The following is a 27,310-nucleotide window of genomic DNA, read 5'->3' on the forward strand; positions in this document are numbered from 1 at the left end:
TGATTTATTTTAGAATTTGTTTAGTAAAATAATGAAAGTTTTAATTTAATTTTTTTTTTTTATATATTTTCATTAGTTTTATAAAATCAGTATGGATGCACTGGATTATGACTGTCAGAAATATTTAACAACTTTCAGTGACTTAATGACTTGTTTTTTTTCAAATGAACACAATTTACAAATTGTTTGTGATCAAAATTTATTCTTTAAAAGTGAATAACTACATTTGTAGTGTTCTCATTCCAATGCAATCTGCACTTTCTCAAACGCGTATATATCTAAAAACATTTCAAGAAATATAATCTACAGACATTCCTGATAAAATAAACATACATTTAACATGTCTCCAAATATCTGTTGAGTGCTGCTACTTATGAAGAATGGTGAAAGGAGGAAAATGTCTCCAAACAAAAACACACAACCTTACATGAGTTTACAGTGCTTAAATAAAGCTGTGCTAACAGACAGGAAGTGCTGCTCAGTTCACACGGTCACGAGCGATGATCACACAAACACAAAAACCTTCCTGTAGAGTCAAACTTGACAATGATGAGCAAGCAACCAGTGGAATGTGAGTAATATTGATGTCTTGTGATATATCTGATATCTGACTTTGGCGGTTGCATAAATACAAAAGAACAAATTAGAAGTGCAATAAAGCATCATCCTCATCATCTGAAAGTCCGTAAGTGAGACAGTGAGAAAAAGGCACCAAGCAAAAAAGAGAAACATGAGAAAAGAGGTTGTTTCTACTCTTCCTCCTCCTCCTCCTCTTCTCCTCCCATCACCTCCACGATGAGTTCGGCGGTGCAGGTGGCCTCCCCGACGCTGTTCATGGCCTTGCAGGTGTACTTTGCATCATCATCACCGCTCACCTCAGAAATAACAAGACTGCAATTTCCATCTTCATCATAATCGATCTGAAAATGGCGCGTCTCTTTTATCGGTTGGTCATCCTTAAACCACACCACCTCTGGGTCAGGATAACCTGAGAGTGCATATATAAATATATTAAATAAACTATATAGATAACTTGACACAAAATGCATGAATAACAAAGTATTCTACATTTTATTTAGCACGAACACTGTGATCAAAACAAAGACAGTTGCATAGTTAGAAAATATTTCTACTTCAAATGAATGCTGTTCTTTTGTTTCATGGTTTCCATGCAAATATGAAGCAGCACAATTGTTTACAGCATTGATAATAATCAGAAATGTTTCTTGAGCAGCAAATCAGCATATTAGAATGATTTCTGAAGGATCATGTGACACTGAAGACTGGAGTAATGAGGCTGAACATTCAGCTTTGACCTTTACAGAAATAAATTCAAATAGAAATCAGTCATTTTAAATTGTAATAATATTTCAAAATATTATTTTATTTATTTGTTACTGCATACGAGACTTCCTTCAAAAACATTCAAACATTTTACCAGCCCAAACTTTTTAATTTTATTTCACACCATGTTTATTCACATTTAATCTATGCACCATATTTTATCAACAGAATGCTTCAGCAGTGCATAGTCATGTAATTGTACCTTCAATTTTGCAGTCGAATCGAGCAGCGCTGCCTTCCACAACCTCAATGTCTTTAATAACGGAGCTGAACGTGGGTTTCATTAGAGTTTTCTCCTCCAGTTCAGCAGCAAACTCTTTATCTTCTGCTACGACAGACATTCAGGAAGATTTTGGATATAAATACAGACTTTACATTAACATGCACAACTCATCTATATTTTAACATTCAGAAATAAAGTTTTAAACCTGGAGAAGAGTGCAGAAAATCACTTTTAATGCAATACATAGAGTGTGATAACTCTATAGACAGTCTCATTTTTGGAGGTGTTAACTTGTTTCACTTTACTTTAAAAGAATACTCTTACTGTAAGTGTGAACTGTGGATGTAATGTTTTCAGGCACGCCATTGCTCATTGCATGTTGTTTTCAATTAAATTAATTTTAAATGTATATTAAGTGCTAATATTGAATTAGTTAAATTTAAAGTACTTTTTTTTTTTACTCATTTAAGTAAGATGTAAGATGTAGGTTCATTTTATAATCTCATAATGGAAAAAAAAAGTGCACTAATGAATGAATGAAGCATTTAAAGTAAACTAAAATATAAATTAAAATATAAATAATTAAATGTAATTTCTGTTTTCAAATATATGTGACCCTGGACCACAAAACCAGTAGCTGGGGTATATTTTTAGCAATAGCCAAAAAAAAAAAAAACATTGTATCATCAAAATCAAAGTTATAGATTTTTCTTTTATGCCAAAAATCATTAGAATATGAAGTAAAGATCATGTTCTATGAAGATATTTTGTAAATTTCCTACTGTAAATACATAAAAAATAAATTATTTATTAAAAATCAAAGGCGATTTTCTCAGTATTTTGATTTTTTTTTGCAACCTCAGATTCCAGATCAATGGGAAGCTTATTTATTCAGCTTTCAGATGAAGTATAAATCTCAATTTCGAAAAATTGACACTTAAGACTGGTTTTGTGGTCCAGGGTCACATATTTGTAATTACACATTTTGTAATGATTAAGTTGTAATGATGTAATAATGTTGAAATGATGAAATACATTTCAAATATCATTTTTAAATAATGATTATCACTACAGTTAAAATTATGTTCTGTTAAAATTTACAAATTACAATAAAATATATAAGTACTTCCGTCACATGTGCTTTGGTATATTAGTCAATACATCAAAATAAGTATACTTCTTCAATGCATGATGAAAAAATTAAAATAATTAAAAGTGTACAATATATTTTTTATTTTTTATTGTATTAAAAGTGCACTTTTTAAAAAAAGTGATATTAAGTGTGTTAAGGAATATACTCATGAAAGTGTACTTTACACTTAAGCAGCCTTTTATCATATTAATATTATATTATCTCCAAGTACAGTGCAGAAAATTTGATATAATTTTAAGACTGATGTACATTACAAGTGCACATTTTTAGTAAGCGCACTTTTTTATCACAAACAATGACTGTATTAGTCTTTTATTTAAAGGTTGGTGAGGACAGAAACGTTGTGCACCTTCAGTGGGGGAGCCCTTTTTGGCATGAACACCCGCCATCAATGCCATGTTTGACAGTCGACCGATAGCTCGTACCGCGTGCCCTGTTTTCTGGAGAGCAGTGTGCAAAACTATCAGTTATGACATTATTCACCAGCACATCAATAACAGAATTTTACGATCAAAACACACTGTGAGAAGCTCATTTAATCAGACTTTCAATAATACAACGAGATGTCAGATTAACATCATTCTAGGTCCCGACCTGCCACTTTCTTCTCAGAATGTATTTCTTCATCCTCTCTTTGGAAAGCTTCTTGGCCTCCATGTTGGTGGTGTCCTGTTTGAGCCAGGGGTGCTGGAAACACTGATCGCAGGTCAGGCGAGCTCTGCAGACAAAAAACAAAAAACACTGTAACTGTGCGTCAGGTTAATTACACACACTGCTGAGAGAAAGAGCGCTGAGAAAAATACACTGATGAAACTGTGAAAGAAAATGTAAAATCTCTGACAGACAACTGAACCTTGCCGCTGCACCTCAGGGAGAACCGATGCATGACGCAAGACGGAGGAAATCAATAAAACCAGACGTTCAGAATGACTCGAGGACAAGGGAACAGTTATCATTTCAAGTATTTTCTGAATCAAGACTTCGGCGGGGGCTGTGAGAGTGAAGCAGAGATGTGCACTCACTTCATGTCTTTCTTCAGCAGGTTACTGATAAAGTCCTTGGCTTCGTCTGAGATCTCATCGAATGCCTCGTCTTCAAAGTCCCATGTGGCTGAGGTCACGTTAGACAGCGTCTCGTTATCATTGTCCCCCATGAAGGGCGACAAACCACTGACTCTAAAGTGAAACAATAAAAGAAAAAGAAAAGTAGAGGTATAAAGACTGTCACATGTCACATGGTTGTCAGGGCTTTGCTGTGCAGTTGCAGACTGTGGAGTGCTTTTAAGTTGTTGCAAGGTGGTTACTAGTGTGTTATGTGTGGTTTTACAGTCTCTACACTGTTCTAACATGAGTTAATGTATTTATAATGCATTATAATGCTTTTTTATTAATTAAATGATTACAATTATTTTTTGTAATCAGTCTCTAAATGTTTGTATTGCAGTGGATACATCGCCTTTTTAAGGATAAAAATCAAGATTATGAAAACATATAAACTGTATATACAGAATAGATTTTGTGGCTTTTGTTTTAGAAAAATATTTTTTTTTTGCAATCTTGACAAAACGCATATCATTGGAAAGGTCTGACCGTCAAGATTGCATATTTGCTGGCTGTTTTGTAATAGAAGTGATATTGTGACAGAAATGGATTGATTTATGACAGAAAACTGCTTCAAAAAAATTCAATTAAAGTTTGGGTGGAACCCAGTGGTTATTTTTGGTATAGTGGTCAAACAAAATCTCACAGGAATTATTTTTTTGTGATATCAACTTCAAATTTGGAACATAACTTGGTTAGACATATGGCTTTGATTTTATAGCAACTTTAGTGCTACATAAGTGCTTTATTTAGTGCTTCAATGCAACATATTTTATAATATATATATATATATATATATATATATATAAGTATACTACATTATCTTGACTGTAAACAAACTTATATATATATTAAATGATTTCACATTCTACTTAATTATACTTAATTATAATTCACACTTAAGTATATTATTTTAAAGCATATTATTTTCATAATTCAAGGGATCGCTCTGGATGAATTACAGGGCCGCCATATATATTTATTTATGAAAATCTTGGAATAATTCAATTAGACTTCCAGTTACCAATAAGACTGCAGTACTCTCAGCACATATTTATATTTATTTCACACAATTCTGTGCCCCAGGATCGGCACAGAAAATGGCACAAAATTGAATCCACTGGTCATAAAGGTCATTTCTCTTCGTAATGGTTGTGTACTCACAGGATGTAGCAGATCACTCCTATACTCCACATGTCTGTCGCGTAACTGATGGCCTCATAATTAATCACCTCTGGAGCCACAAACTCTGGGGTGCCGAACAGGACTTTCAGAGAGCCAGCATTCTCTACAGCCATAGGAAAAACACAAAACAATCAGCAGTTCCATTTTAAAACTACACTTGATGTTTTAAACAAACAAGTGACTTAAAATTGCTTCTCAGTTGACATTATTAGTGAAAAGAATTTGACATTTTCAAAATTACATATAATTATGTATGTATATATATATATATATATATATATATATAATATATGTAATTTTGAAAATGTCGAATTCTTTTCGCTATATTTTTATATATATATATATATATATGCAACAACTCAGACTGAGTTTTTATACTGACCCAGTCTGCGTGCCAGTCCAAAGTCAATGAGTTTGATTTTGCTGCCGGTCTTATTGACACACATGATGTTCTCTGGTTTGAGGTCCAGGTGGACGATGCCTTTCTTATGGATGAAATTTACTCCATCCACAATCTGAAGCATGTATTTGATCACCTCTCTCTCCGTCAGCTCAAAGTCCTCGTCTATGATCCACTCAAACAGCTCCCCTCCAGAGATCCTGAAAAAAACATACAAACAAAACAAAACAAAACAAAATAACATACTGTATGCAGATATTGACATCCTTGAACAGAGACATAAGTAACCTTGATAAACTCAATTTATCACTTTATTTAGCAATTCTCTGGGACTTCTGGCCTTCAGGCCATCCGAGGAAGTTCAGAAATCGAAATGGCATGATGTGCTTGAAGTGACTTCGCCAGAATAATTTTTTTTTTTAGCATGAGGATGGTGTAGTCTAGTAGTGTATGATCTGCAGGTAACGGACACTCGTTGATCTATAAACTGTCCTTGATCAAGACATTTAATCTCTTCATCATCTAAACAAACACATTTGTGGCATAAGGAATTAAAACAGTTTTGCATGACAGGCTGACATAATGTACTGTAACATGACAATGACACTGCCAAGTCATTTCTGTTAAAACATTTGTTTTATATAAACAGGTGTATAAAAATGTGCATTTGAAAATAACAATCACTAAAAAAAACCTTTTTTTTTGAGCTGTTGTGAGCTGATTACAGGTTTGATACATTCATTTTGAAGTCAAGTAACTAAGGCAAAGAACTATGAAAAAGTCCTATTCAGATTCACTAATCTGACAACTGCAATTAGAAGATTATAAAACAATGTGACACTTACATATCCAGGACCATTACAATGTCAGTCTTTCCCTCAAAAGCGTCGACACACTGCACAAGCTTTGGGTGATGCAGGTCATTCATGACTGCAATTTCCTGTCTGACATTTTCTTTTTCTTTGGCAGAATATGCTTTTATGAATTTGCCAGCCCACACCTTTTTAGTGGACTTTTCTATCAGTTTGAAAACAGTCCCGAATTTCCCTCTAAAAAAAAAAAAAAAGAGAAAGAAATAAATAAAACTCAAAAAATGCAAACTTTCAGATCCTGATTTTCTTTTATTATGTTTAATAAACTTACACTTGTTTTTGCCTTTTATTAGACAGATTATAGAACAAGAGAAAAGTAGAGGGATGCCAGCAGAATTGTGTTACTGGTTCCTTTAAGGTACAGTAATATCAAATCATTTATGCCATTTTATTGATCTGCTGTCATACTCACGAGCCCAGTCTGTCTTCCACATCATACAGGTCCTTCACCTTCACGTCTGTCCTGATCGTCACATTTCTGTAATCCGGCTCCTTCTCTGATTCTGTGGTGAAACGAAAGGAAATGGATCCCTATCATTCTAGACTGTCTGTAATCACTCAAATTGCAATATTTAACTCTTTTTTTTTTCTTTGAAACTTTGAAAATCTCAGTGCATAAGGGTTTTGAAAAACTGTAATAATTCAGAATGTAATATCATATTCTAACAGCACAAAACTGAGAAGCATGTGCATTTTACAACCTCTTTGTCTCTGATTACTAGTACGAGAGAATCACCTTTTCAAATACACATCAACATGAAGATATAAAGATGCCCCAATGGAAAATTATTATAAGCCAAGATTGTTAATTAACTATTACATTTGCTCGTTATTATATACATAAGTTCAAATGATGTGAAAAATGTAAGACTGACATTAAAATGTATTTGGAAACAATATATAAAAGCATATATACCATACATGTGTCCTATGATGTAACATTAATCATTATTAATAATTAATTTCTTGTTAATAATTGTTAAAATTATACAAATAGCATATTTTTTTTGTCACACTGTAGGACACATTATTTATTTATTTTTTTATTTATATGTACAAACAAACCAACCACTCCAAAGTATATTTGTCAACTACCCACATATTTTCTATAGGACACGTTTGGTTATATGTACAACCTCACCATTTCCTCTAAATGAAAGAAAAAAGAAAAGAAAAAAAGAGCATAGAAACAAGCATGATACCTACCGTCATCTGAGGGCTCAGCTTCATCTTCCTTATTTTCTGTAATAGCAACATAATGTTATTACAGCATAGTTTATTTTATACATTTTTATTTTATGAAATAATCAAAGTTAACATTGCAATCTCTTCTTTGTGACTCCTATAAAACTCTTGACATCCACTAGGTGGCGCTCACCCCCTTCAGCCTCCAGCCCCACCTGCACGGGCTCAGACTCAGCACTGGGCTCTCCCACACCATAAATATTCACTGCTCTCACTCGGAACTTGTACTGTCTGTCTGGAAGCAGGTTCTGCACGTTATAGGAGGTGCTGTTACAGGATGCCAGATCTGTCCACTTCATGTCCACAGAGCTCCACATCTCCAGGTTGTAGGACTGGACGGCACTGCCGCCGTCGTATGTCGGCCCGTACCAGGACAGGGTGAGGCTGGACTTACGGATGTCTGAGGCTGCTGGGACGCGGGCAGGGGGGTCGGGTTTATCTGTGAAGACCAAGATAAAAGCTGGATTGAGAGACAGTGTGTCCTAAAATTAATAGGAGGTGTCATATCACCCACAAGTACACTACTTGGCAGCTAGCATTTCAGCCCAGCATTGTGTGGCTATAACAGAGGAAAGAGTCAGTGTTCTGACATCAAAATCATTTCTAAACCATTAATGCCAGGCAGTACTGTACTGCTGCTGATTTTTAAAGTCAATTACCGTATGATTTTACACATCGGATAAGGTATAAAGTAGAATGAAGGTGTGAATTTCATTCAGAAATGACAGATTTGTCAGTGCACAAAAGCAAGTAATTGGGTTAATATTAAGGCAAAAATATTAGGTGTAATGTTTATAAGTGGCTCTTCTACAGTTTGAATAGCTTCTGCCATCCTCAATATGAGGTGAGATTATCTGTAGTCACTGTCACTGCTCTTTCATTCACAGCAAGTAATCAGCAAGTGGTGGCCAGCAATGAAGTATACTTACTTTATTACTGTACTTAAGTGTGTTTTTAAAGTATCTATACTTTATCAGACTATTTTTATTTTGGGAAACTTTTACGCCACTACATTTGAAAAACAACAACAAAATCACATATTGTTTTTTATTGTATTAAAGCAATACATATTAAATGTCTGCACTGAATCTTTTTTGTTGACTAGTTCTGGCTAGAATAAATAATCATGGTTCTAGAATTTTTTTTTTCTTCAATTAAATATCAAGTACTTCTTCTTGTTTAATCAAGTAACAATTGAAAATGAGTACTTATAATTTTACTGGAGTAAAAGTAAGTACTCAAGTACTTAATTTATCTATTGTACGCTGCTGTAAGCCTTGTGAAATGTGCATGGCATGATGGAATACTGTACAAATTTGTAGGGATAGTTTGCTGAAATGTGTTTGAAATCATAAGCTTCTATAAGGGCCTCTAAATTGTTTAAATAAATCCATGGACAAGAAGTTAAAATTTCATCTAATTTTGTTAATTTAGTTTAAACAATTATCTCTATTTTTACTGTTCATTTCATATGTATTGCACTGTAAAATTTGCTGATGATATTCTTATTAAAATGTCTCTCCCTCTGGTGTTTTAACAAATTTCATACATTCTTGTTGACAAATGCAATGTTTTTCAATTGATTTTCCATGCAAACGTGGTGGACACTCAATAACCCCCTTCTTTTAGTTGGTATTTGAAAGTACATTTCTGTGCTTTATCAAATGTTGTGAAACTCATGTAATGACTCCCATATGCATATGTCCAGATGTCCCAGTGTTCACTAGCGTTCACACTTACCGACTATAGTGAGGTTGAGTGCGGCCTGTCTCACACCGTGGATGTTCTTGAGCTCGATGGTGTAGCAGCCGCAGTGCTCCTGCTGTCCTTCTGTGATGGTCAGCTGACTGCTGCTATCTGTGCTCACTACTGAGATGCCCTGACCTTCCTGAATCTGAAGGAGCAAAGGATGCACGTCACCAACATGAACACACCTGCTGGCTGTAGACACAGGCTACTCTGGAAAGTCAACTAAATGGAATAAATGGGGGTAACAAAGATGTCTTCAACTAACATTTTGCGTCTGAGCCATGTGTACAGAGGGATACGCCAATGCTTGCAGTGTTTGGTCATTAAGGATGATGGCTGTTTCTGAAAAGATGTGAGCTGCCTAGCTAGACAGCATTTTTGGACACTCCAATTTAAATAGCACAAACAACTTGAAAGTGAAGTGAGGCCAAGTATGGTGTCCCATACTCAGAATCTGCACTCTGCATTTAACCCATCCAAGTGCACACAACCAGCAGTGAGTAGTGAACAAACACACACACACACACACACACACACACACACACACACACACACACACACACACACACACACACACACACACACACACACACACACACGCACGCACCCAGAACAGTTTGTTTACTTAGAGGCAACTTAATGTTACTCAACTTAATGTCTAAAGCATTTAAAAAAGGATTGGTGAGTGAGTTCATGTGTCATCTGCGTGTTTAAGAATCAAACATTCAGTAGTCTTTCTCTTTTGCTCAGGGCTTCTGCACATGTTAAAAGGTGAAAGGACTCTTACTGGTTTGCGGAACTTGAGCCAGGTGCAGCTGATGGGCTGAGTTCCAGTGAACTGACACAGCAGACTGACCTTCTGACCCGCCATGATCTTCATATCGTCAGGAAACTGCTGGATCTGAGGAGGAGAACCTGACACACACAATCCAATTATACTGACCATTTGGACTCTATTTATAGTATGTTTGCTGAAGATCCATTTACTTAACACAGTTTGACCCTACCTTGTTTAGGAAGCATTTTTGGTGGGGGTTTCTTTATTTTGGCCTCATCTGAAGAACACGAGAAATAAACATAGATCAGATATCACATTACATTAAAAAAATAAAATAAAAATAAGCACAACATACAATCTCATTCGAACTGATCATGAACCACCCAACTACTTAAGTTCTCCTCTTGCTTAAATGAACAAACTCGATGCCATGTTTATTCCAGGCTGCATCACAAGCCATATTTTTGGATTTCTATGAATGGCCGTAAACATGATATTGACCAGAAGACTGTACTTTATCCTTAATTACTTTACATTTGATATCCCTTCAGGTTTCAAGTCACACAAACACACGAATGTTAACATCGACCGGTAGATCTACTCATAAAATCTAGAGTATTTGAGACAACATGCACTCTCATGTTTACAAAATGGGAAGAAGGGAGGGCCGACTGAGAGGAAAGGAGAGATGTTTTCTCTGGATGTTCTAAGAGAGATCAGCTGCTAAGGTTCTTTGCTCTTTGCCTTTTTTGGTCATACTAAAAATATCTCCAACTAGAATCCAGGAAATAGCTTTTGGCACTATTTATTTTACATCTGATCGCTGTCATGAAACAATGTTATGGCAAGGCCAATAAACACAAGTCTAGAGCTGCAACGGTGGCAATGAAGCTATTTTGATCTGAAACAATGTCAAATTTCGGAGGGATTTTTTTTTTTTTTTTTCAGTTGTAAGACATTCCAATCTCATCTCTCTCTGTGAGGCCATTCTCTCATTCCTCTCTCTCTTTCTCTGTAGCCGTGGAAATGAAAACATCCTCTTTCCAACACAAAACTATTTTTGTTTCTGGCTCCAAATGGGCTTTCAGTGAGCTTTCACCTGAATCCCTAAAATTTGGGCAAAACAGATCTCATGCTGAACTTATAAACAGAGACTATAATGGAGATGATCAAATCTCCCTAACTTACTTTCATAGTAAATCAAATGTAGCACAACAAATACAGTAACAATATTCAACCCCTAATTAAGTCACACAGCAATATCAATGTAACCTGCTATTAAGAAAAATCTACTGACAGTGAAATTTTGGATGCTGAAGCAATGTGATCGCCTGAGTGTTTTCATGTATTTTTATGAAAAATGTGGTTTTAGTACATGTACAGTGGGCCCACAACCTGGGCTACAATTAACTTACACCAATTAATAATCTAAAGATAATTTTTGTGTGGCTGTATGAAGTCAGATCTCCTCAAGTTCACAGACACCCAAGCAGTGTAACCACAGGTGTAGCTTATTATGTAAAGTATAAATATTTTCCACAAAGTTTTTCATTTTCTAAAAAATTATTCTGAAACATTTTTTTTTTGTGCCATATTTCCTTAAAATAAATGGCAATTATTTTGTTATTTTTGTTAGATAATGCATAGTTAGTTAGTTGCTTGCTTGCTTGTTTGTTTAAGTGTCCAAACACATTTAGAGGCCATTGCATATTTATGTTTGCACAGAAAATTAAAATGTAAACATTATATAACAGAATATGCCAATCACATTTTTTAATGCATTACATAAACACAACAATGCAAATATATTTCTAATATATATATATATATATATATATATATATATATATATATATATATATATATATATATAATTGCATTTCTAAAGCTGTGCATAAGTAAATAATTTCATATTTTAGATGCTGTCATTATGTCCATACATTTTGGTGTTTGACCAAATGTTTGATCAAATTACTAAAAAGAATAGACTAGATAAGACTAGGGATAAATATTTAATACATTCTTAAAGCAAAGTTATCTAATGGCTTGCTCTCACAAGTTTGTGTTATGTGTCTACAGAAACGGAAGCAATAGTAAGTGGCTAACGGGAATTATTCATGTAAACATTCAACAAATAAACAAACAACAAATCACCCTTGGTAACCGAACATACAAAACTACTTTGTTAACAAACAGTTAACATACAGATCTGACAAAATCCAGTAAGTTTTGTGGTTAGGTGTTTGTTAAGACATAAATGTAAATCACAGGTTTATTGGACAAATACTGAGGCAGTGAGTAAAGGCAAAGATGGAGCAAATGCTTTAGGATACCACTGAAACACACACGGGGCAACAGCATCCCTCTTCCATGTTTCATAATGTTTAGTCTACATTGTCTCAGGCCACAGGATCAAACGTATCAAGACACTTAGAGAAACAGATAATCTCTGCCCTCCACTGCTTCAACAAATCACCCAATGTAAGACCACTTCACACTGTCAACCACTGCTGAAAAGAACCAGGCAGACAAAAAGAAAGAAACACATAGAAAGCAGGAAACAGGTTACTGTTGCACTCTTTAACATTGTTTCAGCATGTATTAAATGACCCAAATAAGCAAATGAATCTAAAGTATTAAATTAGATGAAGTAGTACAGTGCAGGGAGTTTAAAGGGTTACTCCACCGCAAAATGAAAATTTTGTCATCAATCACTTACCCCCATGTCGTTCCAAACCCGTAAAAGCTTTGTTCGTCTTCGGAACACAATTTAAGATATTTTGGATGAAAACCGGGAGGCTTGAGACTGTCCCATAGACTGCCAAATAAATAACAGTGTCAAGGTCAACAACAAAGCTTTTACAGGTTGGAACGACATGGAGGTAAGTGATTAATGACAAAATTTTCATTTTGGGATGGAGTATCCCTTTAATGCCAGCCCAATTTCTTCATGATGAAAGAACTTGGATAAATAAAAGTAGGCTGTATAGCAACATGATAAACAGTAATACATACTATTTTTTCATTGACTGAATTTACAGGTTCCATATTCTATGGTACTACATACATTACAGAGTGGCATGAGTCACACTTCAAAGTTTAAGGAATCAAATAACCATTGTGAAACCGTAACAATGATGCTAGCTTTAACAAGCACAGCCTAGAGAACAGAAATACGCCATAATGTGATGGAAGAACATAACACAACGTGTCATAAGTGATGTAAACAGCAGAAATCAACAGTAACTGTTTCTGAACAGGTTATGGAAGCACTGAGTCCTTTAGGACACCAAGATCCACCAGCGATTCAGAGGTGCTTGGAGGTTAGAGTTTTCCATCATCCAATACACTAATGCTTATTTTTATAGCTTCATGATTTTTAATCACAAATTTTCCATGACTGCAAAAAAAAAAGAAAAAGAAAAAAAAAAAAAAACTACTGAATGTTACCTCTATGGTGCCTATCCTTCAGAAAGTCTCTCTTCTTTCTTTTAAGAATAAAACAATCATTAATATCCTTAAGACATATGGACCATTTCGAGAATAGTGCGCACATCAACAGTTTTGCCAGTTTAATTTTCAGCCATTTCTGAAGATACAGTTCAAAACACAAGAACACAAAACAGTGCAAAACATAAAAGTCTGCTAAGAGAGAAGGTGAAAAGTATATACAAAAGCTTCACTAAGCATTCTGAAAAATGTTAGGCATGTTAAAAACATTGATGTTAGAAAACTCATACAACACTCCTCGTGGAGTGAGAGACTTGATTGAGCCCATACATGGAAATCCAAAGTGGGTTTTGCCAAGCAGTCATGCAGTAAAAGTCATGATCTATCTTGCTTTCTCTCTACTGTTATATCCTTTCTTTATATCTCTAAACAAGCCTTTGTTCACCCCTCATTTTTGTCTGTCTCCTTCTTGCTCACTGAGTATGTTTAACATTTAAAATCAGTCAAAGTCAGCTCTCCAGCAGTCCTGTCAAACATCTCGTCTGATGAAGAGTGTGAGAAGTGAATAATTGGTTTAACAGTGAACATGGACCTCCTCTGGTCTTTGTTTGATACTATGCTATACTACAACTTCTGGACTATGCAAAACTAAAGACCACATGGCAACAATAGAAAATATTGTGAGGGCTAAATCTTTATCAATAATTGTCCAGCCTAAAACTTTATTTTGTTTACTAAAGTTTGCATCTTTCCTTGAATCTGCAAATAATAATGAACTAGGCAACATGCAGACAGATGTCTTTGTTTGTTTGTGTAGTAGCAACCCACTAAACATAATCTCAAACAATTACACTACTATTTTTTTTTTTAACTTGTATACCGAACAAAGTAAATTAAAAAGTAATTATTCTCAGTAAAATATCCCTAGTGATATTGTCTAACATAGCAATGTGTGTGTGTGTGTGCATACTGCAGTGGGAAAGGTTCACATCTCCCACGCCACTCCATATTGGGATATAAAAAAGGAAGTACATATTTTGGAAACTCACTCTCTGTGGTCGGGGTAGAGGGCTTCCTGCTCCGCTTATCAGCTGGTGTGGAGACACTGGGATCTGAACACAGACAGAAATACAGAACTCATAGAGTAACATGGAGAAAAAAATAAGAATCAAATCCATGTGATCATAAAATCTGTGTATTATGCATCCTCTTCAAATTAAAAAACAAACAAACAAACAAAAAAAAAAGGTTCCCAAACTATCTGAGCTGATTACATCAAGTAATTCTTTTGAGGGTTCATTGCCATTTTATTACTGCCGCTTATTGCCAAGAGCAAAACAAAGGCCAGAAAGTTCAACCCAAGGTTAAAAAGTCAAATTTAGCTGTTAAAATTGCAGACACCAATTTAGGAGAAGCTGTAATAGATGTTTATGCAAGTAACTGATAATATTAAAGCAATGAAATAATATCAACATGCTATATATATATATACGTATTAGTTAAAGGTGTTTTCTTTTGTCACCCTTTCAGCAGGACAGATACGTCTAGAGACAGATGTAAGGTCATGTCTTTTAAAATGAGAAAGAGAGAGCGATCGAAAGATGGCTGTAAGGACATGTACTGTAAAGCAGGAAACAGAGAACTTGTGATGGTTGGAGGGACATGGCCTGTTAAGCAGAACAGAGATATCTAGACAAAACTGTAGGGACATGCCCAGTAAAGCAGGACTGTGAAATCTGGACACAAGATCTATAAACAGATGTAAAGACATGTCCTGGAAACCAGAATAGAGAGAAAGAGACGGCTGTAAGGATGGAGGGATCTAGAGACAACCACAAGAACACAGAGATCAGTGGTGGTTGTCAAAAACAGGACAGAGATCTGGATGGATAAACTGGACATGCATAATATATGTTGGACATCTCACAGGACAGAGATGATTGTAGATTCATATCTAGTAAAGCAGGACAGAAAGATCTATAAACAGCTGTAGGGACATGTCCTGGACAGCAGAACAGAGATACAGAAAGAGCTGTAGGGACATGTCCTGTAGTTGGGACAGAGAGATTTAGAGATGATCGTTGAGACATGTCCTATAAAGCAGAACAGAAACAGAGAAGACTGTCGGAATATCCTGGACATATGAATCTGGTTATGGAGATGTCCCATAAATCAAGACTGGTTGTTGGGACATGTCTTTTGAACTATTTGTCCTATGATAAATAGTTCCAAAGACAGATAAATACATCCTTTAAAGTGAAACAAAGATATTCCAAACTGGGTTTCACCTTATTTTGATGGCCCCTTTAACACATTCTGTTGACTATAAGTAATGTTGCACCTACATGTCTACTAACTCTCATTTGAGTATTAGTAGAGTATAAGTAGACTGGTAGGGTTAGGGTTAGAATAAGTTGAAATGTACTTGCAAAGTAACTTATAGTCAGTAGAATGCCTGTTGGAAGACCATGAAAATAAAGAGTTGGCAGATATTAAGCAAACAGTCTACAAAAACTCTGGTGAGAGTTAGTCGACATGTAGGTGCAACATTACTTATTGTCAATAGAATGTTCAAAAGGGACCAACAGAAAATAAAGTGTTAACCAAAACTGTTGTAAAGACATGTCCTGAGAAACCAAAAAGAAAAATGAGACAGAAAAATGCCACAGATATCTAGAGATGGTTATTGGGACATGGCCTGTAAAGCTAAGCAGAGATCCAGAGATGACTGTCAGAACTTGCTACTGTACATGGGATAACGGTATTTAGAGACAGCTGTAAAGACATGCAAAGTGAAAAAGGGAGATCTTTGGACAAGCAAGGGACGTGACGCAGGCTGATCTGGACAGTAATTACCGGAAGATGCAGAGCTTAGACAGGGACTCTAGGGAAATGGTCAAACACACTGCCCAGCCCAAAAACAGACAGACTGAAACCATAATATTCTCAGAGAGAGAGAGAGAAAAAAACAACCTAAAAATTTTATGTAAAATTAATTTAAAAAAACTACAATTTTGACACTTTTGACACATAGGGTTACAGTACACCTCATCTCTCAGAGAGCCGATTGAGTTTCATAGAGTGGATACAGGAAGAGCATGCTGTAAACTTATTTATTGTACTGGTACTGTATGTAATGAGATATACTCACCGTCCACTAGGACCAAACAGAAACACTCTGTCCTGCCCTCGTTGGTCTCTGCCCTGCACACATATTGTCCTTCATCCTCAGGTAGAGCTTTATCAATGGTCAGAGAACACTTACCACCTGCTCACAGACACATACACACGCATTTAATGGTTATTCTTAGAAGGTTAATGTAGTTTCTTCATTTAAGAGAAAGTTAACCTATTTTGAAAGTATCCGTTGCATGATGTCAAAGACATCTATGGGACAAATGACAGATGAAATCCGTAGCTCTCAAAGCAGAATATTCCTCCAACATAGCTGTAATGCATTCATGCATATTCAATCAGATATTTGTCAAGTACAGTGGTCAACTTGTCTTGGTCACAACATTGATATACTTGAGTCAGATGAAGTCTTTGTGAAACGTACATTACCTCTCAGAAAGGGTTAGCATCCAAGCCACAGAGATATAGCCCCCACTCTACACCTCAACTGTTTGAAATGTCAGGTACTCTATATTAACTTCTTGTTTAGAGAACTGCAGTATAACATTAATATCACACTGTGATTACGTTTGCTCTGCGGATGCTTGAATCATGTACTCAACCATATAAACGAATCTAGCCCCTGATAAACACCCCAAACTTCATTCACGAAAGACAACAGACTAGTAATCTTGCATAAAATCAAATGTGAATTGCAACACTGACCCTCATTAGCAATGACGATGAATTTGGATGGTTTGATGAGTTTTCCATCAAGTGTCCATGTCACTTTAGCGGGAGACTCCGATGAAAGTTGGCACTGTAGATGCAAACGTTCCCCATCCAATACCGTCACGTCACTCAGTTTATGCGTAAAAATGGGCTCTTTCTTCCCAGCTGCTTTTGTTTTTTCTTTTATCCCTCCATCCACACAATTTACATCAATTTTCTTTCCTCGGGTGTCTTTATCACATTGGCTTTCTCCATTCCTGTCCTGGCTTGGTAGTTTTTTCTTGTTGCCCAACACCGATCTGAAGTCAACAGCTTCAGTTTTGTTGGGTTGTGCTTTCACTAAGGATCCAAGAGCAGGTTTTGGGCCTTGGCTTCCTTTTTTTCCCAGCACTGCTCTGAAGTCCACTTGCTGTGGAGAGTTGACTTTGCGTTCCTCTTCTGTCTGAGTCTTGGGCTTGATCTGCCGTTGGAGGTTCCCCCTGAAGTCCATCTGCTCGGCCGTGATCTCCTTCAGGTCTTCCTCAGAGACACTCTTAGTGGTGACCTTGCGGCCGAGCACAGTTCTGAAGTCGATCTGCTCAGCCTCCTGCTGACGGATCTGGTCTTCCTGATGCTCCTTTGTCTCTATTCGCCGTTTGAGAAGCCCACGGGTGTCACAGCCCTCCTCTTCTTCCTGATCCTGACTGTTGTGTTCCCACAGTGGCTCAGAGAGCGACGCTGCAGCGCTGAGAGTCTCTGGCTGTCCTCCCCTGCCTGATGCAGTCCTCTCCACTCCTCGGCTGCCACAGGAAGAGTGGAGAAAAATGCAGAGATGGTTAAAGCCCCAGCTAGCTCAGCCCACACTGGAGAGCAGCTTAATCGAGGGGGAGAGTTAGTTCAACACGACAGAGTTGCATCAGAGATGACTTCAGAGACCTTATAGGGAAATGAGACCAGAATGAGGCCCCTAGACTAACCCACACCACAGCACAGCTGAGAGAGGAAGCATAAACAGAGCGTTTGGTTATAAAGAGAGATTATGTAGATTTAGTGCAGGGGTTGAGGGGTTAGGGCTGTAAATATAGCTTTGGGGAAGAGGAGAACAAGAATAGAAGGAGAATGTACCGTTTATGAGAATTGTCACCAGATGGCATGGGGTCCTCGCTGACGTGCAGAGTGGCCACTGACCTGCACTCTCCTACTTTATTCCTGAGATCAACAGAAGATTTTTGACCACTTATGTTAATTCATGGTAAAATGCTGAATTGAAAAAGTAAATGAAGAACTAAAAAACACAACCTTTCCTAATATGACTGCACTGTCTCCAAGCATAATTTCATTGCATGTGAACTTGCACGCATGGATCTCATGAAAACATTTTACCCACTAGAAATTACCGTCATGGCCAAAAATATCAGCACCCTTGGTAAATATTATGAAAGGAGGCTGTGAAAATTTATCTGCATTGTTAATCCTTTTGATCTTTTATTTTAAAAAAATCACAAAAATCTAACCTTTCATTGGATAATAAGAATTTAAAATGGGGGAAATATCATTATGAAATAAACGTTTTTCTCTAATAAACATTGGTCACAATTAACGGCACCCTTTTATTCAATACATTTTGAAATCTCCATTTGCCAGTTTAACAGGTCTAAATGTTCTCCTAAAATGCCTGATGAGGTTAGAGAACACCTGACAAGAGATCAGAGACCATTCCTTCATCCAGAATCACTTCAGACCCTTTAGATTCCCAGCTCCATGTTGGTGCTTCTTCTCTTCAGTTCACCACACTCATTTTCTATAATGTTCAGGTCAGAGGACTGGAATGGCTATAGCAGAAGCTTGGTTTTGAGCTCAGTGACCCATTTTCGTGTTGTAATTGAGGTTTGTGTTTGGATTATTGTACGGTTGGAAAATCCAAACATGGCCCATTATAAGAGTCAGTCACTTAGTGATTTTTTTATCTGTTGGTATTTCGTAGAATTCAAGTGTTCTTGTGGCTCAGTGGTAGAGCGTTGCGTTAGCAGCGCAAAAGGTTGTGGGTTCGATTCCCAGGGAACACATGTTAGCTGAAAAGTGTTAGCCTAAATGCACTGTAAGTCGTTTTGGATAAAAGCATCTGCTAAATGCATAAATGTAAATGTAATGATGCCATGCATCTAAACAAGATGTCCAGGACCTCCAGCAGAAATATAGGCCCACAACATCAAAAGTACAGCAGCATATTTCATTGTACACATGGGGTACTTTTTATCCGTGTGTTCACCAAACCCATCGTGAGTGTTTGCTGCTAAAAAGCTAATTTTTTAGTTTTATCTGATCATAGAAGCCAGTCCCATTTGAAGTTCCAGTCGTGTCTGATAACTGAATATGCTGGAGATTGTTTTTGGATGAGCTAGGATAATTTTTCTTGAAACCCTCCCAAACAACATGTTGTGATGTAGGTGCTGTTTGACAGAGGTGTCAAGTAACGAAGTACAAAAAATGCCGCTTGTTTTCGCTTGTCACCGCTCATCACACCACAGCTGTTTCCTCCAGCAACAATCTAGCCCTTAACACATATAAACGAACGCATACTTCAATTGTACTTATTTAAATATACTGAATTAAATCATACGTACTTTATACATACACTACTGTGTAAAAGTCTTAGGCACGTTAGTGTTTTCACCCCAAAGAATGGTGTTCGGAACAGTTATTTATATATTTTGCTGTAGTGTGTCAGTAGAAAATCAGTTTACATTTCCAAACATTCATTTTGCCGTTGTCAGACTGCTTGTGCATTCAAAATCACACTAGATTATTATTAAAATTAATGGCAAACTGATGTGCCTAAGAAACTCCAACAAAACACTAAGTTTACTAATAAAATTAAAAATACCTATATTGGCATGAAAATAATAAAATTACTGAGATCTATGCAACCAAAGGAACTTTACAAACGACATTGTTGCTACTTTATAAAGAATGACCATACAGTCATTCACAGAACTGCTTAAAGACAGTGACAGACACCACTCATTTTAACTAAATATCAGAGTGATTGACAGAGATACAGTAGAAACATTATGTGTGCTTTTGTATTAAATAATGACCCAGATTGTGAAATACATTTATTAGCCTTAGAGTAAGGGAAGCTCAACTTGGCAAATGAGAGCATCCAAGGTGAAAGCTATGGATTTATTTTAAATATTTGTAATGTTCTTTATTGTTAATCCAGTTTTTTTTGTGGCTCTTTTTTTAAGTATCGTTTCAGGCACCGTTTAGGCACCGGTACCATTTTAAAAGTATCGAAATGGCACAGGACCCTACTTAAAAGTTATTATTTCTCAACTACTGGCTCATTTATCAAATGGGTGCTTTCTCTTCATCCTCCGCAAATTAAGCTACTGTAGGTAGTCCGGTAACTAGACATTTGAATAAAAATAGCGTTTGCGATTGACAACGCGATTGACAATGTGAAAGTCGTGACATTTGCCAAGTATGGTAACCCATACTCGGAATTGGTGCTCTGCATTTAACCCATCCAAGTGCACACACACAGCAGTGAGAAGTGAACACACCGTGAACACACACCCGGAGCAGTGGGCAGCTATATATCCAGCGCCCGGGGAGCAACTGGGGGTTCAGTGCCTTGCTCAAGGGCACTTCAGCTATGGGTATTGAGGGTGGAAGAGAGCGCTGTTCATTCACTCCCTCCCACCTACAACTCCTGCCAGCACCGAGACTCGAACCTGCAACCTTCTGGTTACAAGTCCAAATCTCTAACCATGTAGCGAATACAGGAAGCTATCGATCAAGAAGGTATTAGGATTATGAATTATTTTCTCATTTTTATTTTTTGATTAATCACTTGGATTAATCATTCATTTTGACAGCACTAATGTTTATTGTAAATAGACAACCATACAAGGGTAATTGTTACTAAGCCTGCCCTGGGTACACCAATTTTCTTGTTCATTGCCCTCGCAGATTCCTGCAGCTAAGCTTGGATGTACATTAAATACATTCCATTAAAGGTTATTGATGACATGCCTCTGAAGTTTGACTTTTTGCACCATTACAATACTTATAGGCAACTAGTCATCATATCTCTAGTTCTTTAATGTATTTGCATTGTACTAAAGTGCGTTCATTTTCAATGGGCATATATGCGGCTGAAACAGGTAATCTAGTGCATCCCAAATTTTTCAACATGAATATTTTAATATAACATTATAGTCATAATGGCCTATAGCCTTTAGAAAAATGTTTTTTTTTGAGGAAGTGGGGTAGTGCACAATAGGCCCCTGTGGCATGGCCTAAGCTTTTGTTCTTTATGGCATTTTTTTTTCCCTTACATTACCTTTACTTTTATACTTTAAGTAGTTTTGAAACCAGTACTTTTACACTTTTACTTGAGTAAAAAGCTTGAGTTGATACTTCAACTTCTACAAAAGTCTTTTTAAACCCTAGTATCTATACTTCTACTTGAGTAATGAATGTGAATACTTTTGACACCACTGCTGTTTGACAATTTTTTTTAAGGTTTTCTGACCCCGAGACTCAACTTTTTTTCTGCAATTCTCCAGCTGTGGTCCTTGGAGAGTCTTTAGCTACTCAAACTCTCCTTCTCACTGTGCATTAGGACGACATAGAGACACATCCTCTTGCACGCAGAATTATAACATTTTCTGTTGATTGGAAATTCTTAATCATTGCCCTGATGGTGGAAATGGGAATTTTCATTGCTCTAGCTCTTTTCTTAAAGCCACTTCACTAGTTTGTAAAGCTCAGTTATCTTTTGCTGCACATCAGAAATATATTCTTTGTTTTTTCTCATTGTGATGGATGATCAAGGGAATTTGGGCTTTGTTTTTCCCTCATATTTATATTTCTGTGAAACAGGAAGCCATGGCTGGATAATTTCATGTTTATCATCACGCTAGAGTGCTCAAAATTGTTAATATGAATGGGAATATAATTCTGAAATATTTTACTCATAAGAATTTCTAGGGGTGCCAAAAATTGTGTCTAACATGTATTTGAGAAAAACATTCATTTCATAATGCTATTTCCCCCCACTTTAAATTCTTATTATCCAATGAAAGGTTAGATTTTTGGGAATTTTTTTAAATAAAAGATCAAAAGGATTAACAATGCAGATTTATTTTCACAGCGGTCTTTGATCATATTTACCAAGGGTGCCGATATTTTTGGCCATGACTGTATATTTTGCCTTAATAATAAAGCCATTTCTTTCTATGTGTAATGTGCATTTCTCATTATAAATTATTCTCATCTAATTCTCATTTCTTACTTTTTTAAAACTTACTTTTTTACTTTTAAAATCTGAATAAATTAAGGGCATTTCGACAAATACTACCATGATGTAGCAATAGTTTAGCTGAAAAATGACTCTTTGTTATTGTCTTCTTGCATTATTGACAAACTATTTTCCTGTTTGACACTGTAAAGCTGCTTTGACACAATCAGTTTTGTATAAAGCGATATAGAAATAAAGGTGACTTGACTTCATAATTGAAAAATAATATTAATATTTTCATATCAATATTAAACATTCATGATTTTATATTATTATTTGTGTGTGGTCATTAGAATTTGAAGAAGAAGTCATAAAAATAATGTCACAATGCAAAAAATATAAATAATAATAATAATAATTTTAAAAGTTTTGATTTGGGATAAAGTGTCTTTGATACAGTTTGATTTTGGGGCAAACTGTCAAATATTTCACATCTTTACAAAGAATCAACAAAATTAAAACCCAAACCTTAATGAACCTTTTTAAACGTCATTATTTTTAATTAAAATAAACTTCACTTTTGAGTGCTAACAACTACAGTATGTGTTAAGTTCTCGAAGTGAGTCAACATCACCAAATACATAACTATACATATAATTAATTCAAACTATATGAACAATGACTTTAATAAAAAAAAGAAAAAGAAAAAAAGAAAAATCTTACTTGAGATAAATCTCATAGTTTCCAGCATGATGTGTCTTCACATTCCTTATGAGCAATGAGACAACGTCTTCCTTCTGTAGGATCTCAAAGTCCCCACCTGCAGATATTACCTGCTCATCTTTCATCCAGAGGAATTCTGGGAAGGGGTCACCAGCGATCGCACAGGAGAGCAGAGCGTGTTGACCCAAGAAGGCAGTAGAAGACTTGGTTTTAGTGATGAACCAGGGCTGAACTCCATCTTGAGGCTCTGTGAGCAACGAACCAAAATCCAGAGATTCACATCCATATTAACTACTGTATTATATCACAATATTTATTATAAGATCATATCACCGTAATATCACTTTAAAAGTAATTGAAAAAGTGGAGTTAGTTAGAAGAAAATACTCTGGCAGTGTCTAGTTGCAGATCATATCTGCTTTGGTAATTTATCTAATAAAGAAATATTTACAATAAGGAAGAGTGTGATTTGTACCTTGTACAGTGAGTGAGGCTTCAGTCCGAGCGACTCCGGTGTCATTCCACACCTCACAGGTGTATGTCCCTGTGTCCTCAGGAAAAACTTCCTGTATGAAGAGAGTATACTGACAGCCCTTCCTCTCAAAATAGAAATCCTCAGACTCTTGGATCTCTTTTCCATTATGCAGCCAGACCACCTCAGGGGCAGGATTTCCTACACACAACACACATCACACTTGCAAATTAGGGTTAGAGAAAATGGATGGAGGTCAGTGGGGCAAAATAAAGAATAATTAACAGCACTGACTAACGGAGTGTGAAAGAAAGTTGTGTAGGCTACTATAATTTACTTTTTTTTTAATGACTTCAGAAAGTTCATATGTTGCTGAAGTCACAAAATCATGAAAATACACAGTCAGCAGACCCTTCAGCGTTACACAGGAGCAGAACAGAACAGAACAGAACAGAACAGAACAGAACAGAATAGAATAGAATAGAATAGAATAGAATAGAATAGAAAATTCTCATTATGCTCTCCTCCTAGATCGAGAAGCTGAACTCATGTTGAACTTTCATACCTGTCACTTCCACGGTCATTGTGACCTGACTGCCGTCCATGACTCTGAGATCCTGCAGACCTTTGAGGAACACCGGGGCAGACGGTCTCCTCACATCAGTCACAGGAGGAGCAGCAGACCTCTTAACACTTGACTTAGCTAGAGAACAACATACAGACTACATAAACCCTCCTAAAAATTACCTCAAAAACATATAGAAAAAAAAGTAAATAATAAAAATCAGTGAAAAGTGACAGAGTGTAGGGAAACAGTGAGACACAAATAATGGAACTCACTCTTGTATGATAACACCAGCATTTTCTAATTTAAAAGTACTCTCTGGTTCTGTGTTCTGGGCATTTATAAAGGGCAACCATGTTCACATTATCTAAAACCATAAGCTTGTTAAATTATCACAGATCTAACTGCATTTTACAGTACATCAATTAGTTATTGAATCTTCAGCAGTCCATCACATATACACACAGAGCAGATCTGTCATCTTCAGTACTCCAGCAAAGTCAGTCACATGATAACTCTACATGAGAAAAGTAAGGGGACATCCTGTGTCAAACATGTTAGAACTATTAGATGAGGCATCAGAAAGTTAATGGATGTTGCAGGCTGTGGAGATGCCGTGTCATCAGGTCAGTCGGGAATACAGCTGTTTTAGAAGTGATTCCCTTAATCTGTTCCTCAACATTACTTTGAAGACACGTCATACTGGAACTATTTATTTGTCACATGTATATGAGATATATATGGCAATTTATCTCATATTGTATAATTATCAACCTCATTATCATTTCCTTTTTTGCTGCAGTAATGTATAATAATCTCAAGAGGGAATTCATTTTTTAACCATGTTAAATCACACTGCAAAAAGTGGCAACCTGCAGTTGTCATGGCAAAGAGCTTTCTACCTGATTTAACAAATAAAAATAGAATTTGTTTGTAATAATGTAATTAAGTTGATCCAGTGTATGAGGAGAATTTAGGTGCCTTTTATTTTACAGTATGTGCACTTACAGTATACTTACAGTGTGCTTACCCAAGAATAACATAACTACATGGATTAAGAGTTAGTAGTTGGGTTATTACCCAGTTAATGTAATTACTATAGCAAGTAAATAGTATGTAAATGGTGACTGTAAAATAAAGTACTACCAGGAATGTATTTTATTCAATGTTAGTTGTATATTCAGTTAAATCATGACAACTCTAAAAATAGTTTTAGCATGTTGATGAATATGACAATGGTAGTGTGTCTGGCCTTGTCAGACTAGATCTGTTCTGCACAATGCTACAGCTAATGTTGCTGCATGCAGAGTAAGTACAGACTTGCAGCACACTGCTGTGAGCATGTAAGATATGCTGCTGCTGCTACATGAATAGGCAAACATAAACCCTGTATCAGTTCTAGAGAGGTGGAGCTGGGGGAGGTGGAGGGTTTCAGAGGAGCTCTTGATAGTGCTACAGGACCACCTTACAGTGAATATTATTTCAATGTTAAGCAAACAGCTCATTGACTGCAGATTCTGCAGAGGCCAATCAGCTCATGACATGTAATAATTGATGTGTTTGTTAGAAGACTGCATGTAGTACCTTTCAGCCTGCATCTTCTAGATTTTCAAGACTAATCTAGATAGGCTATATAAAATAATGATCAAAGCATCAATTGCTATTTTTACATTTAAATGTTTACACAAATGCATCTATCAAGCACAGCATAATAGACAGCAAACTGGACATTCATTATGCATTTATATGTAACTTAAAAGGTATTTTTCAAAGCTATTGTATAATGAAAATAATACCATGATAAGTTTAGTTAACAACAACATGCAGTAATTGCTGCTAAAAAAATTTAGGGAATAAATAAATCATGTCCTTATATATCTACTCTATATACTGTACTTTCTTTTCACTGCTTCTAAATGCATGCTGAATACTATTGTACCTTTGCATTAATGCATATTGTCTGATAAAAACATCAGTGAAAAAGTCATGAAACTTTTATTTTGTTCTTTTTTTTTCTCTCTTTCTTTTTTTTTTTTTTTTTTTGGGAGAGCGGGTAATTTCTCTCCTTGTCCTCTGAGACTCAGATCAGAGCCACTGCAGAATGTGTGTGTGTGTGGGAAAAGACTGGTATTTTACATTTTTAACCCTCCTGAACACGGAATCTCCACCATTAGACAGCCTCACAGACTGCAAGTGAGCAGATATTTCTCTAATCCTGAAGACCTTAAAATAACTCTCAGAAAACTCATCCTTGATATTCACTGATCACACATAGAAAACTCCTCCTCTAATGTATGAGTGAAGTTAAAAATCATAAGAAGTCTGAGTTTGGGGGGGAAGAAATGTATTTAGGACATTTGAAAGAATGATACAATAACATTTAGAATTCAGATAAAGCCATGTTATTACCCTGCAGTTAGATATGGTTAAGGATATGGAAGTCACTGCCTAATTGATACATAATCTGACAACAAAACCAAAGATTTGCCCTTTAAAACCTGATCTGGCAATACCACCACTGAGTTTCCCTTCACCAAGGCACCGAACCCCCAACTACTCCCCGGGTGCCGCAGCATAAATGGCTGCCCACTGCTCCGGGTGTGTGTTCACTGCTGTGTGTGTGCACTTTGGATGGGTTAAATGCAGAGCACCAATTCTGAGTATGGGTCACCATACTTGGCTGTATAGCAAGTCACTTTCTTTTTTTTCTTTTTTTTTTCAATCAGGACACTGCAGGGGTTCCAGGATAACAGGAGAGATTAATTTCTTGCTTAAAAATAAATAAATAATTAAAATCAAGCTTGCGTTCATTTTGTTGAAATGAATTCTGTTTATAATAACTTTGGCTTCCCAGTTCGTTTCATTTTCGATCTGAAACTAGCTATCATATCTTTCAAAAAAAGATTATAAAACTGAACTTGAGAATAAAAGTGGAATTTAATTTTTCGAACATTCTGCTTAGCCTGGGCTCTAATGTT

General features: G+C 36.1%; 1 protein-coding gene across 2 annotated transcripts; it reads right to left on the bottom strand.

Annotated features, from left to right (window-relative positions):
- Nucleotides 1-182: 182 nt before the first annotated feature.
- On the bottom strand, nt 183-24,490 carry LOC109086116 (myosin light chain kinase, smooth muscle-like). Of its 2 annotated transcripts, none has more exons than XM_042755163.1 (21): nt 24,333-24,490; nt 23,771-23,968; nt 23,296-23,542; nt 18,450-18,533; nt 17,340-18,124; nt 16,651-16,767; nt 14,549-14,611; nt 10,279-10,326; nt 10,059-10,186; nt 9,263-9,416; nt 7,656-7,961; nt 7,484-7,519; nt 6,690-6,780; nt 6,251-6,454; nt 5,388-5,605; nt 4,985-5,108; nt 3,743-3,895; nt 3,315-3,438; nt 3,070-3,160; nt 1,547-1,669; nt 183-988 (listed from the first exon to the last, which is right to left on the bottom strand). In XM_042755163.1, the coding sequence occupies exons 1-21, from the start codon at nt 24,370-24,372 to the stop codon at nt 750-752; spliced, it is 3,573 nt and encodes a 1,190-aa protein (XP_042611097.1). In that variant the 5' UTR covers nt 24,373-24,490; the 3' UTR covers nt 183-749. The 2 variants fall into 2 exon arrangements, with proteins under 2 accessions (XP_042611097.1, XP_042611096.1); XM_042755162.1 differs by having other exon boundaries at nt 1,547-1,672.
- Between the last annotated feature and the right edge of the window lie 2,820 nt (nt 24,491-27,310).

This window comes from Cyprinus carpio, unplaced genomic scaffold, assembly GCF_018340385.1.
Source record: "Cyprinus carpio isolate SPL01 unplaced genomic scaffold, ASM1834038v1 S000006644, whole genome shotgun sequence".
NCBI classification, from domain to species: Eukaryota; Metazoa; Chordata; class Actinopteri; order Cypriniformes; family Cyprinidae; genus Cyprinus; species Cyprinus carpio.